Source organism: Seriola dumerili, unplaced genomic scaffold, assembly GCF_002260705.1.
Source record: "Seriola dumerili isolate Sdu_G_001 unplaced genomic scaffold, Sdu_1.0 BDQW01000478.1, whole genome shotgun sequence".
Lineage (NCBI taxonomy): Eukaryota > Metazoa > Chordata > Actinopteri > Carangiformes > Carangidae > Seriola > Seriola dumerili.
Genome location: NW_019174733.1, coordinates 4,432,363 through 4,444,985, shown reverse-complemented (window position 1 = coordinate 4,444,985; position 12,623 = coordinate 4,432,363). Strand labels below are relative to the sequence as shown.

At 41.1% G+C, this 12,623-nt stretch overlaps 3 protein-coding genes across 5 annotated transcripts in view; 2 read left to right on the top strand and 1 right to left on the bottom strand.

Annotated features, from left to right (window-relative positions):
- rgs7 (regulator of G protein signaling 7) overlaps positions 1-2,853 on the top strand; it is a 52,265-nt gene extending 49,412 nt beyond the window's left edge. For 2 of the 3 annotated variants that reach the window (XM_022763589.1, XM_022763591.1), the window contains 4 exons: positions 504-690; positions 994-1,083; positions 2,309-2,345; positions 2,503-2,853. In XM_022763589.1, coding sequence (XP_022619310.1) covers positions 504-690; positions 994-1,083; positions 2,309-2,329 — 298 coding nt within the window. In that variant the 3' untranslated portion in view covers positions 2,330-2,345; positions 2,503-2,853. The remainder of the gene's footprint in view (positions 1-503; positions 691-993; positions 1,084-2,308; positions 2,346-2,502) is intronic. The other variant, XM_022763590.1, reaches the window with a different exon arrangement.
- A 1,380-nt stretch (positions 2,854-4,233) lies between these two features.
- On the top strand, positions 4,234-11,577 carry grem2 (gremlin 2, DAN family BMP antagonist). Its single transcript, XM_022763819.1, has 2 exons — positions 4,234-4,639; positions 9,974-11,577. Exon 2 carries the CDS (start codon positions 9,975-9,977, stop codon positions 10,551-10,553), a length of 579 nt encoding a protein of 192 aa, XP_022619540.1. The 5' UTR covers positions 4,234-4,639; position 9,974; the 3' UTR covers positions 10,554-11,577.
- Positions 11,578-11,656: 79 nt separating this feature from the next.
- Positions 11,657-12,623, bottom strand: part of LOC111235377 (formin-2-like) — a 36,145-nt gene continuing 35,178 nt past the window's right edge. Inside the window, exon 17 of the mRNA XM_022763818.1 lies at positions 11,657-12,549. Coding sequence (XP_022619539.1) covers positions 12,523-12,549 — 27 coding nt within the window. The 3' untranslated portion in view covers positions 11,657-12,522. The remainder of the gene's footprint in view (positions 12,550-12,623) is intronic.

Here is a 12,623-nt window from a genome sequence, read left to right as displayed (position 1 = left end):
TCAGAGTCTCAGCTCCAGCACCTCCAATAAGCCTTTATTAAGTGAGTCATGACTGATCTTTTTATATTGACCATTAGGTCCGTTGCCTTTTCTTAACAGAGTTTGGGTCATTTATGTAGAAAATAAAGCCTGCAGTAGATCTAGGCCTAAGAATATGCATTTTGATCTTAGACAGCTCAACTGTAAATTATATATTCGTTCATTCGTATTAGTTGTATATATGCATATCAAAAGACTTATGGTGTTTATTATGTTAAATCCTAATGTCATATATCCCTTGAAAATCTGCCGAGGGAACCCAGAACTGAGCTGACTTCAAGGCTGATCCACAAAAAGTTGTCATCACTGGATTAGTTTGACTTCTGACTAAAAAAAATGAATGCCCGTTGAATAAGTGTGGATCTGTTACATTTAGTTTCTTCTCAGCCATGAAAACTTTTGATAAGTTGTCCAGAGCTGCTATATTAAGATGCAACTATCTTATTGTTAACTTTGGTTCGTAGGTTCTGGCTAGCGGTCCAGGAACTAAAGAAACGTCCCATCAGAGAAGTTCCAACCCGGGTTCAGGAGATCTGGCAGGAGTTTCTGGCCCCCGGAGCGCCCAGTGCCATCAACGTGGACTCCAAGAGCTACGACAAAACCACTCAGAATGTCAAAGATCCCGGACGCTACGCCTTTGAGGATGCACAGGTGACTGATTGATCGAAAGCAAATGATACAAATACATTAAATCATGTTCATAGCTATTTTCTGTAGAGGTTTATATACGGTTTTACGCAGAAAAGTTCAACTTTTGTCTGGAAACATTGCTCATGATCTAAACACTTCATCGTGCAACTGATACAACAGCAGCATCTTCTCTCCTGGCAATTTATGAATCACAGCTCTGCTTTGGTGCTCACTGGAATTTCTATTCAACACAATCTGATACTTGTCTGATGCTTTAATACATTATTTAATACATCATTATCATATTCTTTGTTTCTACAACAGGAACACATCTACAAGTTGATGAAGAGTGATTCTTACAGCCGTTTCATCCGTTCCAGTGCCTACCAGGAGTTATTACAGGCCAAGAAGAAGGTAAAAAAAACAGCCTGACTCAAAACACTGGATACATACACGTCTCAGTTTGAAAATAAGATCAAATGCAGACAAGTACATGCAGATGACAGTGCATGCTAACAACCTGTGTTGCTGTTTGTACATTCACTGATGCTCCAGTCTTGGTGACGCTGAAACTTGCCCTCCTGGCGCCCACAGTCATGCCTTTTCAAAGTCTGTTAAATCACACTTTAAGCCCATTCCCAGAAATCCACTCACATATTGAACAAGTGTGGAAATTTAACACTGATGTAATTCTGCTCACTAACTATATACAGACATTTTTGACCATTAAGGGGCAGAAAAATAGTCCTGAGATATGATTATTATTACGTAATGTTTGCAAACAGTTGGCAGATTTAGAACAACACCGGTGTCCCGATGGAGCTGTGATTCTGTTCCTTTTAGCTTGTCGTTTGGTCTCAGCTAACTCCTGAACAAAAGCTCGTCTGTCTTGAGCTGCAGAGTTGGATGTTTTCCCCAGTAGATTTAACACTCCAAGCAACGCCTTGAAATTACATGCAGTCGTTTGTGTTAATACCACAACTGTCGCTTAAAGCAAGCTCAAGTATATGTTTCCTACAAACATGCAATGTATCTGAAATGGATATAAAATCCCTGAATTTCAGCGGTGTACGTGACAGAGTCGGTTAAAGGTGCGAACTAAAGAACATGTCAAACAAAGTGGCTCCTGCGTGTCGGCAATGCCAACGAGGGGCAGAGAGTGTGAATAGAAGGTATTAATAGAGTCTTGCTAAAGGTGTGGGTGATGGAGTAGCTGATCGGGACTCCTGTCAGGCTTGTAGAAACCATTATGAATAGCAGAGACACGGAGTGTGTCATAACATGATGAATAATTCAGAATTACACAGGTGTATGTATGTGCTTAAAGCCTGCTCCGTCTCACGCCTCCTACACTTCCTCTGCTTGTCATTCTGGCTAAGGAAGATTTTATTTTTATTGGCAGGGATTTTAACAGGAAGAAGCAGCCAAATCTACATCAGTTCCTAGGTGTACGTTATGTTTGTTTTCTTTCTCATATCAAAATAGCATGTGAATACAGTTCACTGGAAGTGACTCTTCACTATTTAGTCTCTTTTGATGCAGTTTTTCCTTTTTGAATGGCTTTATAACGATGGCGGAGTAATCCTCTGCACAGCATTAAGAACGCCTTCACGTAATTATCCTTTTTTTGTTCCCACAGAAAAGTAAGAACTTGTTCTGAAGGCTCTTGCTTCCAGGTAATGTCCAATACAAAATGATACATACTGAACATTGGAATTTGGTTGTTGTAGTCTTAGTGATGCTGCCAACCACTGTAGATATCTTGTGATAGCCACTAAATAAAAGTATTCACTTCCCCACCTGTCTGTTCCTCTCTCTTTTCTCTTCTCCCAGTGCAGGGGAAAACCACAGCATCCAAGAGGCTGACCAGTCGTGTGCCATCATGCTAAATTCAATGCCATCTCTCTCTCTGGGACATGGAGAGGGGGACCATCTCATCTCTTCATCATCATTGTCTGTCCATCCGCTCTAGGCTCAGCCGGGCGATGAGCCGGGCCGTCTGTTCGTCTGTTGTCCACCGGATGTTGCATGTCCATGGAGAGGACGCTCCTTCTTCTCTCTCCTCTTACAGTACCTGATATATTTCCAGTATTCTCAGAAGGGAGGCACTGCTGGACTTGTGAGGACACTGACAGACTGGCGAGATGAAAAATGCCATTGGAAAAAAGAAAAAAAAAAAAAAAATCGAATCCAGTATTCCAGTTCTTTCCATCGTAACTGCTGGATCAGAGCCCCCTCTCTCACTTCCAGCTCAAACAAATGATGTCAGAGAGAAAAAAAAAAAAAACACATAGAAAAAAAATATAAAATGACAGCTTAAACTGATAAATCTAACCAATGTCATCGCTTTACATGATCTGAGGTCACAGATACTTTGTCACGCTATGGGAAGTGTTGTGCAGAATGAATATACAATATATATACATATATATATTCTGATTATTATTATGATTATTTATTGTGCATTTATTTTTGCTTTGAATTATTTTATTGCACTACAATAATTAGCACATATGGTTTTCATTGCACTTGTAAAGTCACATTCAAAATTACAAAAATGCTGTCTCCTGTCTTATGTAGAACATAATTCTTTGTTATTCTCTCCTGCATTTATTTTTATACCATATTTAAAGACACTTTTACTTACTTGTATTATTAAAGTTGGCCCTCTATCTGTTACTATGACTTGGTCTGAATGTGTTTTCTTTTTTCTTTAACTTCTTGGACACACAAAATGCCACTATAACGAAGTGCAGCATTCATTCTTTCACACTTCTCCCTTCTACCACTAGAGGGTGATAAATTATTTGCTACAGCAGGGATCTGCCTCTTTTCAACTGGCTCCTCGTCAACACAGATCAGCAAAATGCACCACGGTACTTTGCAGACAAATGAAGTTTTGTCATGCAAAAGTGTCATCATCCTCTGGTCTGTTGAAGGGGTTATTGTTCAGACTGTACCCATCTGAGGTTTTACAGGGTCTGTTGATGTCTCAGTGCTTTGATGGCAGAAGTGACAGTCAGTGTTTTCAGTCTCTGTGCCCAGTGGTCAGCTTAGCAAGAGCCACAAAACAGACAAACATTATTGTCTCAGTTGCATCAAGGAATGCAAGTTGTGGCATTTTTCAAAGCATGCTGTTAGTGTGTCTGGATACATGCATGCAATGATTTATGGATCGGGGTTATGGGTTGTAATGTGATGTGGTTACAGTGTCAATGAAAGAGGATAATTTAGGTTTTTTTGGAGCAGATTATTGTTTCTATACATGGTGGCAAAATGTCTTACACTTCCTGAAAATGTAAATGCAAATGTCAAACACAGGGGAAGAGGAAAAGAAAAAAAGAGGATAAAGGAGAAGCTGTCAGTTTGATAGGTTTGAAATATCATGGATGAGTGGGCACTACAACAAAGAGATATATGAAAAAAAATCAGTAGGCAGACAGAGACAGACACAGGGAGAGACAGACTTAAATGAAAGAAGTGAAGCTTGGTTTGATTCACACAATGACCAGGGCCAATAGGAAAAACCCTCCCAGTCTTGAGGAGGGAAGGGGTGGTGGGGATTCAAACTGAGGCAGGCTTTACAGTGAGTCGAACACTCTCAAAGACAGACTACAGGCAGTGTCCACAGCACTAAGATACGGGCTTACTGTGACGTAAACCTGGAGCTTTTCTCTTTAACCTGAAAACAAGAAGACGAAAAAGAGAGAGTCAGACAGAGAGAGAGGGAGTGAGACAGAGATACACATTTTCCAGGAAGATGGAAAACTGATCGTGTCCAAGACTCTGAATCTTTAGCAACGGGGGAAAAAAAAAAAAAACAGGAACAAGGACAAGCCTGAGGATACTACAGATTATGTTGCCATGGAAACCGAAACCTGGAAGCGGACGCAAGGACCACTGAAGGTGGACAACCATCCCTGACTGCATCCTCAACACATTACTGTCCCGCTGCGCACTGTGGTGAGAGGTACATAAACCATACTTTATGCTTCACTGAGATAACACTTATTTAACACTTAATCAAAAAACACCCGTTCAACAGTTTTACAGCTTGGAACAACTTTCTAGGGATGTTTTGAAATGTCAACTACCGTAACCGTAAGAGCATGTAACAAATTCCAAATTAATGTTTCATTCAAGAAAGTTATTGATGCAGGATGATACACGTGGACATACAGTATAAATTACCTCACTTCATTGGCTGAACTTTCCTTTTAAACAACAGGATTTCAAAATACAAAGAAAAATGCTTTCAAGATGGACATTCTTGGCAGTGTGTGTTAGGGAACAGTGATTATATATATATTTATGAAAGTAGCATATGTCATTTGGGGTTACTGAGAAAAGTGTAGCTCAGTGAGTGCTGCTTTGGGATATCCCACGTGAGTGTGAGACCGAGTGACTCAGTGAGTCCGTGAATGACTAAGCGCAGAACCATGTCACTCGAACAGCAGTAGTTGAACTGCTACTTAGTATTTCTGCCAGCACTGATGGTTTGATTTCCACTGGGGCCACCCATAATAAAAAATGTACGCCTTTAAGGTACTGTAAGGTATTTTGGATAAAAGTGTCTACTAAATGACTATAATTAGTGGCTGGAGGTTCCAGGGCATTAGTGTTGTGAGTGAGAGAATTAGTGAGTGATGACAGCGTGTTGTACAGAGAGTCTCAGTGAGATTAAGAGTCAGTTTAGTTTTTCCAGTGAATGTGAAAAAGGAGAGAAGGAGAGATAATGATGTTCATGTACATGAGGAAAATGTATTCTGTGTGTACAAAATAATCACTATTCTTTTTCTCTGTTCATGTGTACAGGTGTATATCCTTGTTTGTGTGTGTGTGTGTGTGTGTGTGTGTGTGTGTGTGTGTGTGTGTGTGTGTGTGTGTGTGTGTGTCTGTGTTCACTTTTGTATCATTACTGTATTTGTGTGTAGTCATGTGTATGTTGATTTGTATCCAAGATGGTGTGTGACCACATGTGTGTGTGTGTGTGTGTGTGTGTGTGTTGTTTGTGTGTGTGTGTGTGTGTGTGTGTCTACAGTATGCGTGCGGTGAATGGTAGAGAGTTTGCCTTCTGATCCTTCTTACAGCTCCGGTGACTGCACCACCTTGTACAGTCCGCTCTGATGTCAAAGAGGATTTAGCGCACAGACACATTACAGTTTCTTTAGCAACAGAAAACTCTGCACAGTAAGCTTCTAAAGATAGTAAAACTGGTATTTGATAGAAACCTTAACAACATTCTTAAGATGTGAAGTTTTACGCTTATACACCCGACCAAGTACTAAGAAAACACTCAGGAAAGCGGATTAAAATGGCAGTGAAATGCTGCAGTCTGTCCTGCTGTGATTACTTTTTTTTCAACCAACAGAACATTCACCTTGCTTGAGAGCGAAATATGGCTTAAAAAAGCCGACTTTAAACACTTTAACATGCTGTGGCCTGTCGGTGCGCCAGTCATTGCAAACTCATGCTGTGCAGCCAAACATTGTTCAAACCCACATTATTTAAAATTCTAGTGGGAATCCTAAACTTTCCAAAGACACCAAATGATGCTCAAGACGTCTAGAATATTTCTATTTGATTAAATGGTAAACCCATAAAAGACATGGAGTCTTGGTCTCGGATGTTTCATCCATAAAAATCATATCGCTTCAGTGAAGCGCTGGAACAAGCTGATACAGAGTATAAATGTGATACTGTCAGAGCGTGTGAAATAAGGCCATTTTAGCAACCTTAAAGCTACTTAAGGGGAAACAAAATGACAAAGCTCTATGTTAAAGGATTAAATAAACTCCACTTTAAGTGCAAGTGGAAGGTGGTGTTAATCACTGCAGCTTCATAAGAAGTCTCATCCTGATCTGGAATGAGAAACGCTGTACTATCATAGCATCTCTAATTGCCCCTCATCCACCACTAAAGCACTTTATGTTGCTGAGGCGAAGGAGTTGCCGTACATACTTGCCAGTACTTAGCTTGGAAAGCATTATATCTGGGCTGCTAGTCATTATCAAGATGGATTGTGGTGACAAATGGCTGCCCAAACTGCCTAAAGCAGCCTCCTGGCAATGTTGGCATTAGACACATTTGCACAGAAAAGCCCCCGAAAGGAGCCCCCACCAACTCCCCAACTGTTAATGAGCCAACAGCCGAGCGTAGTTTGGGAAAATACAATCCGCAAATGCAGATAATGACATGGTTCCTCTTTGTGTAATTGGCTCCAAGTGAAAACATTTCATTTACCTCTTTCCCTCTTTCTCTCGCTCTCTATATCCTGTGTGTGTGTGTGTGTGTATGTGTGTGTGTGTGTGCTCGCATGTGTGTGGTCACGTATGGGTGTGTGCATACGTGCGTGCGGCTGCCCGTGTGTGATTGAGGTTTGAGCTGCACGGTGAATTAAATGCAGTTCTACTGTAATTAACTGCACTTACCAGTCTGTGTATGAGACTTTCTGACGCACCAATAATTGAGGCATCAGGTTTTGTTTGTTTTAACCTGCCTTTGAAGACATGCTGGGAAGATGTTTCACAGGGTTTTGTGGAAGCACATCTGTGTGAACAAATTTCAAAGCCGTGACAGGACTTCTCGCTTCTATTTTCAATTATTTAACAACTGAATATCTGAAATATTAAATATTTAGCAGTTAGGCTTTCCTTTGACAATTTTGTTTTTCATTTCAAATTTGAAATTTGAAAAAAAAAAAAAAAAAAAAAAAAAAAAGACCCATTGTTGTGCAGACAGAAAACATTACCATGGTATTATAATGCCATTCTGAAAAACAAAACATAACAAATTCCCACTGATGATAATAGCTGTTTTCAGGAAGGCTTGTGTCTAGCTCAGCAGTCTCTCTGGTATTCGTAATTTCATTAGAGGTCTGAATTTTGGAACCAAGGTCTGCCACAGTTCAGCGAAGCATATCCCCCAAGTATTTGTGGTTCTGGTAAAACATAAAGCTGTGTTTGTGGACAATATTAGTGTTTAGCAGACAGAAAGGTCCGGTTCAGTTCTGTCTCAGCATTAACACACAAAACCACAGTCTCCTTCCGTCTGCGGGGCTGTGTGATGATTGGTGCTGTGCGTCAGGGAGACACACACAGATAGAGTGACAGAGAGAGACAGATGAGGAGAGAGAGAGAAATAAAGAGGCAAACAGCTTGTGGAGAGATATACAGTTAATGGAAGGAGGGCATATACTCCACATGAAGCCCAAGTGAGGCTGGTTTTGTTTCCCAGTAGGTCATCTGTCCCAAACCTCACCATCCTCTCCCCCTTTCCTTCTATCTTCTATAACCTCGACCACTAACCACCCACCCATCCACCTCAGCGCTCCCCCCAAAGCCCCTGAATCCCTACCCTAAAACCGCAATTTGTCTTGCTGCAGAGATTGATGAAGATAGCTTGGCAGGGTCGGCACTATCATACTTAGGCCGGGTTTGGGAGTGGAGAGGTAGCGCGGCGGCTGACTGTATAGGCCATCCGTCATGCCCTATGTACACAGTCGGTCAGGTCATCCCTCCAGAGTCCCTGGGGCTTTTGCAGACTGTAGCTCTCCAAAGTTACAGGGCGCCTCTTGAAACGATGGATGGAGGGGAACAGAGAACAAGAGGCTGCCTGCACACAGAAGCATGGGGGGGGGGGGTTATGTATTTAAATACATAGTCAGCAGGAATAAGACTAAAGACAAATGAGACTTTGTTGCACATGGAAGGTAGATCACTGGAAGATGGAATGGGGTCATGACTCCCTGATGCAGTAGGTGGTGGAAGAGCCCAGCGGGAGTCTTTGGTTTAGTTATTCTAACCGTATGATGGGTGTGGGGGTGTGTGTACTGGCTCGTGTGTGTACGCAAAAATGTGTACATACATGTCTGAGGTGCAGATATCTGAGAAGATGCTCTTGTGGTCCTCTTATTGAATTTCAAATTCAGAATGCATTTGTCTTCTGGAAATCCTCATGGAAAACACCAAATATCAACAATAGACTTGACTATTGTTCTGATTTCTTGGCAGACGGTAGACAAAATCCAAAATGCACCCTTCCTGCACAGGTTTGATTTCTTAATGAAGAAAACAAAAAAAAAGTAGATTGAAGGGATCAGATTTCCATAAGAAAGCATTAAAAAGGAAAGTAGATCTTCTGTGTCAATGTAACTCCAACATTTCTCTTGATATCCTTTAGAAAAAGTCTAGTTAGAATTCATACTACATCTCAGCTTGATGGACAAACAGCTGCTGTCTAGCTTAGGGGCAAGTGCTGCCGGGACAGTGATATGTAGACTTGAGGGCTCATGCAGCTCGGACAGAGCTGCCATGACCCCAAGGTCAAGGGCAGAAAAAAGGAGGCAAAAAACAAAGTGGATTATGATAAAGTAATTTGTTCCATGTCAGAGTGAGTTGCAGGTCCAGGAAGAGAAGAAAGGGAACATACAAATTTGCACAGCAAAGAAGAGTCTGTGAATAGGAGCAGCCAATAGCCTTGAGGCCGTTTGGTTCTCTGTCAGGATTTCTGACTTGATGTCATGCAACGCTTGTCAAGAGCAACATCTGCTGAAAAGATGCTTGAGTGATGGTCAAAAATGTGCTGGCACAAATACTGACAGCATGCACACGGGTGGATACTCCATCCTAAATGGAGGAGAAATCATCTCTCTGGATCTTTTTGGTGCTAGCATGATACAGAAGACATGTCGATTATGGACACCACAGGTCATTCTCAGTTCAATTTGCTCCATAGTATATCACCAAAGAGTAGAAGAGTGGACTCCCAAAGGGTGCTGTAGAGTTCCCCAACTCTTCCCCTAATAACATGCAGATGGGCCTCTCTAATGCCTGTTTACATATCTGCGGCATAGTTCATGACTAAAGTAAGCAAAGCCCTAATTATTTTACCCGGCGACGGGACCAATAAAATCAACTTCCCCTTCTCGTTATGGGTGTTTAAGTGTATCCTTTGATGGCAGAGCTTTGTTTATTTTTGGAAGAGTTGCGTAGCTGAGAGGAAAGCAAATAGAAGTAATGACACAGAGATGCTGACAAATGGGGGCCCTGGTGATGGATTCATTTCCTCAATGATGCCTAGAAGGCTAGACTGCAAAGGTGGTTCAACATGAATGCACATTTACACAATTGCAAACATGATTGGCAATATTCATATCATATTAGCCATTGTATGACTGTTGTGTATCATCACATACCGCTTGAATTATTGTTACACCAGCCTCGGTGTTCTGTTCATGCGACAGCAGATGTTTTCCTCTGTTTGGGAACGTAATGCTTAGTAATGTGTCTCTTTCTTTTTCTAGAATGCTGTGGAGAATAACTATCCCAGTCATACTGGCTGGGGTGCTCTGCATCACTGCAGAGACCAAAAAGCCTCGGCCCCAGGGATCCATCCCATCCCCATACAAGACCAAAGGGAACCTGTCATCAGAGCGTCACCATCGGCTATTGCAGCAAAAACCAGAGGTGCTTTCCTCCAGCCGAGAGGCCTTGGTGGTGACGGAGCGCCGCTACCTTCGCAGGGACTGGTGCAAGACCCAACCCCTCCGTCAGACCATCAGCGAGGAGGGCTGCCGCAGCCGCACTGTGGTCAACCGTTTTTGCTATGGCCAGTGCAACTCCTTCTATATCCCCCGCCATATGGGCCCCAGCTCGGGTCAGGGCCAGAATCGAGGCCAAGCCTCAGGATCTGGAAGGAAAAACCACAACAAGGCCCAGGAGCCGTTCCAGTCCTGCTCCTTCTGCAGGCCACACCGCATCACACAGCTCACAGTGCAGCTAGACTGCCCAGACCTGCAGCCCCCTTTCAGACACCGTAAGGTGCAGAGGGTCAAACAGTGTCGCTGCATGTCTGTGGATGTGAGCAGCCATGGGAAACTGTGAAGGAGGACTTTTAAAATTGAAATGACATCTGAGAATTGTCAAAGGCAGATATTTGCAAACTTCGCCAAACAAAGACTGGCTTCAAGTTGAACTACGCTGCATCATGTTTTACAAATAATGGCTTGTCCCACAATAAAATGACATGAAACATGGAACTGGCATTAATTAAACTAAGGCCCAACATTGATTTAATCAGAGACTATGAGCCATATTGGCGAGCTGATGCTGTTTTAAGAGACTGATTCAAGTGGCCATGCAAGAGACACTGATGATGAAGCAGCCAATTTTCCTTCCTGTTATTTCACAAAGTTCATATCTACCTGCTTTTTGTACATTTGTTTCTAGATTCCTTTGTGATAAAGGAGATGAGAAAGTGCCTGAGTTTTAAACTCACAAAACACTATGGACTCCAGGAGAGACCATGCTGACAATGCATTGCCTTTTAGAAGCTAAACTGTTCCCTGTGACCCCATTAAAAAGTTTTTTGTAATACATGTTTTTCTGCAGGTGAATCTACAGTAATTACAGTCTGCCAGCATTGTTTTTAAAACTGACTGTTTAGAAGTATTGTATCTGTTATCCTGTATCTTTTCCTTAACTTATATGATGTCCCAAATGATACACAAGTTGATGTCAAGGACATGATTTCAAGAAACATGAAGCGACACAGCAATGACCAGTGGCATCCACCTGCTTGGACATAAGCCTGGCTGTATACTGTACATTTGCCACAAATATACTAGCCAGTAGAAAAACATACTGCAGCATGTGTAATGAGGGTGCAATGCAATATATACAGTATATATATATTTTATGTATTTGTGTAAGTATGTATGTGAAAAATATATTAAATCTATTTCATACAAAATCACAGTGGTGTTTAGAGTATACGGCAGTTCTGTACCACATGATAACAGAGGTGGACAAGTGATACACAGAAAACAATTAGCAAAAACAGAATTTCTATTAAAAATTAATGTAATTTCTTTTATTCAATAAATATATTTTTTCATGGTCAAGGGTATTCAATCAAAACATATTGTTGGTATTGCACATGAACATCACATCACATAATCCTATTGCTCAATTAGCATATGGGATTTCACACACTCACATATAGTGGGAAAGGCAAAACTAACTGCATAGGATTTTGCTTCAAACAGAGCAAGTCGACAATAAAACAATATTAGGTCTGTATTACAGCACATCATTTAAAGATGCATGGTCTTTTTGACTGAAAAAAACCCAAACATATTAAACCACCATAGAGGAAGTGCTCCATGTAAAACAAATGTAAAATTATCACAAGGTTCTGAAACACACTTGATGAAACTATTAAGAAAAGTAAATCTGTCATGTTCTGGCCTGTGTAAAACTGATTTTTCTTCTTTATATGTAACAATTAATTACAAATGATATGTCTTAAAAAATAAGCTCTGTACTACAGCACTCCTCTGACCACTCCACTGTGCGATAAGGCACTTTCTGTCTGGCAGGCAATCCCTACCTACCGCATACAAAGGTTATAAAATTCTAGGCTTTTCACAATTAAGGGAGATATAAAGAGGAAGTGTTCATGCCTTCCTAGTAAAGAAGGCCTGGGAATTGCACTAAAAAAGAAAATAGGCTACATATGGCTTATAAAATACAGAGAAAGCTTGGATATAGTGTTGCTACAAATTTCATTTTCTGGTAAATGACTCAACAACATTTAATCATCTCAGCTTAAGGACGTCTTTTAGTAGCAATATTTCATTTAATTATGCGAGTGCTATCAAAAGCTGGCTGAGAATGTAACATTACCATAATATCCACTTTGAACCAACTCATAATAAAAACAGTTCTAAATCAATTGAAAACAAATACTGGAAATAAGTAAATGTTTTAAAAATGACTGATGAGTCGTGTCAGATTGTACAAACAGTGCTTGTGCAACAGGCTTGATGATGATCATTTTCCATTCTCTGCTTCAGATCTTCTGACCCAGCTTTGCTTTCTGTGGAATAAAATAACAGGTCTGAGTTATTTACAGCTGGCAGTGCTGGCACTTATCTCAATATGTTGCTGCTG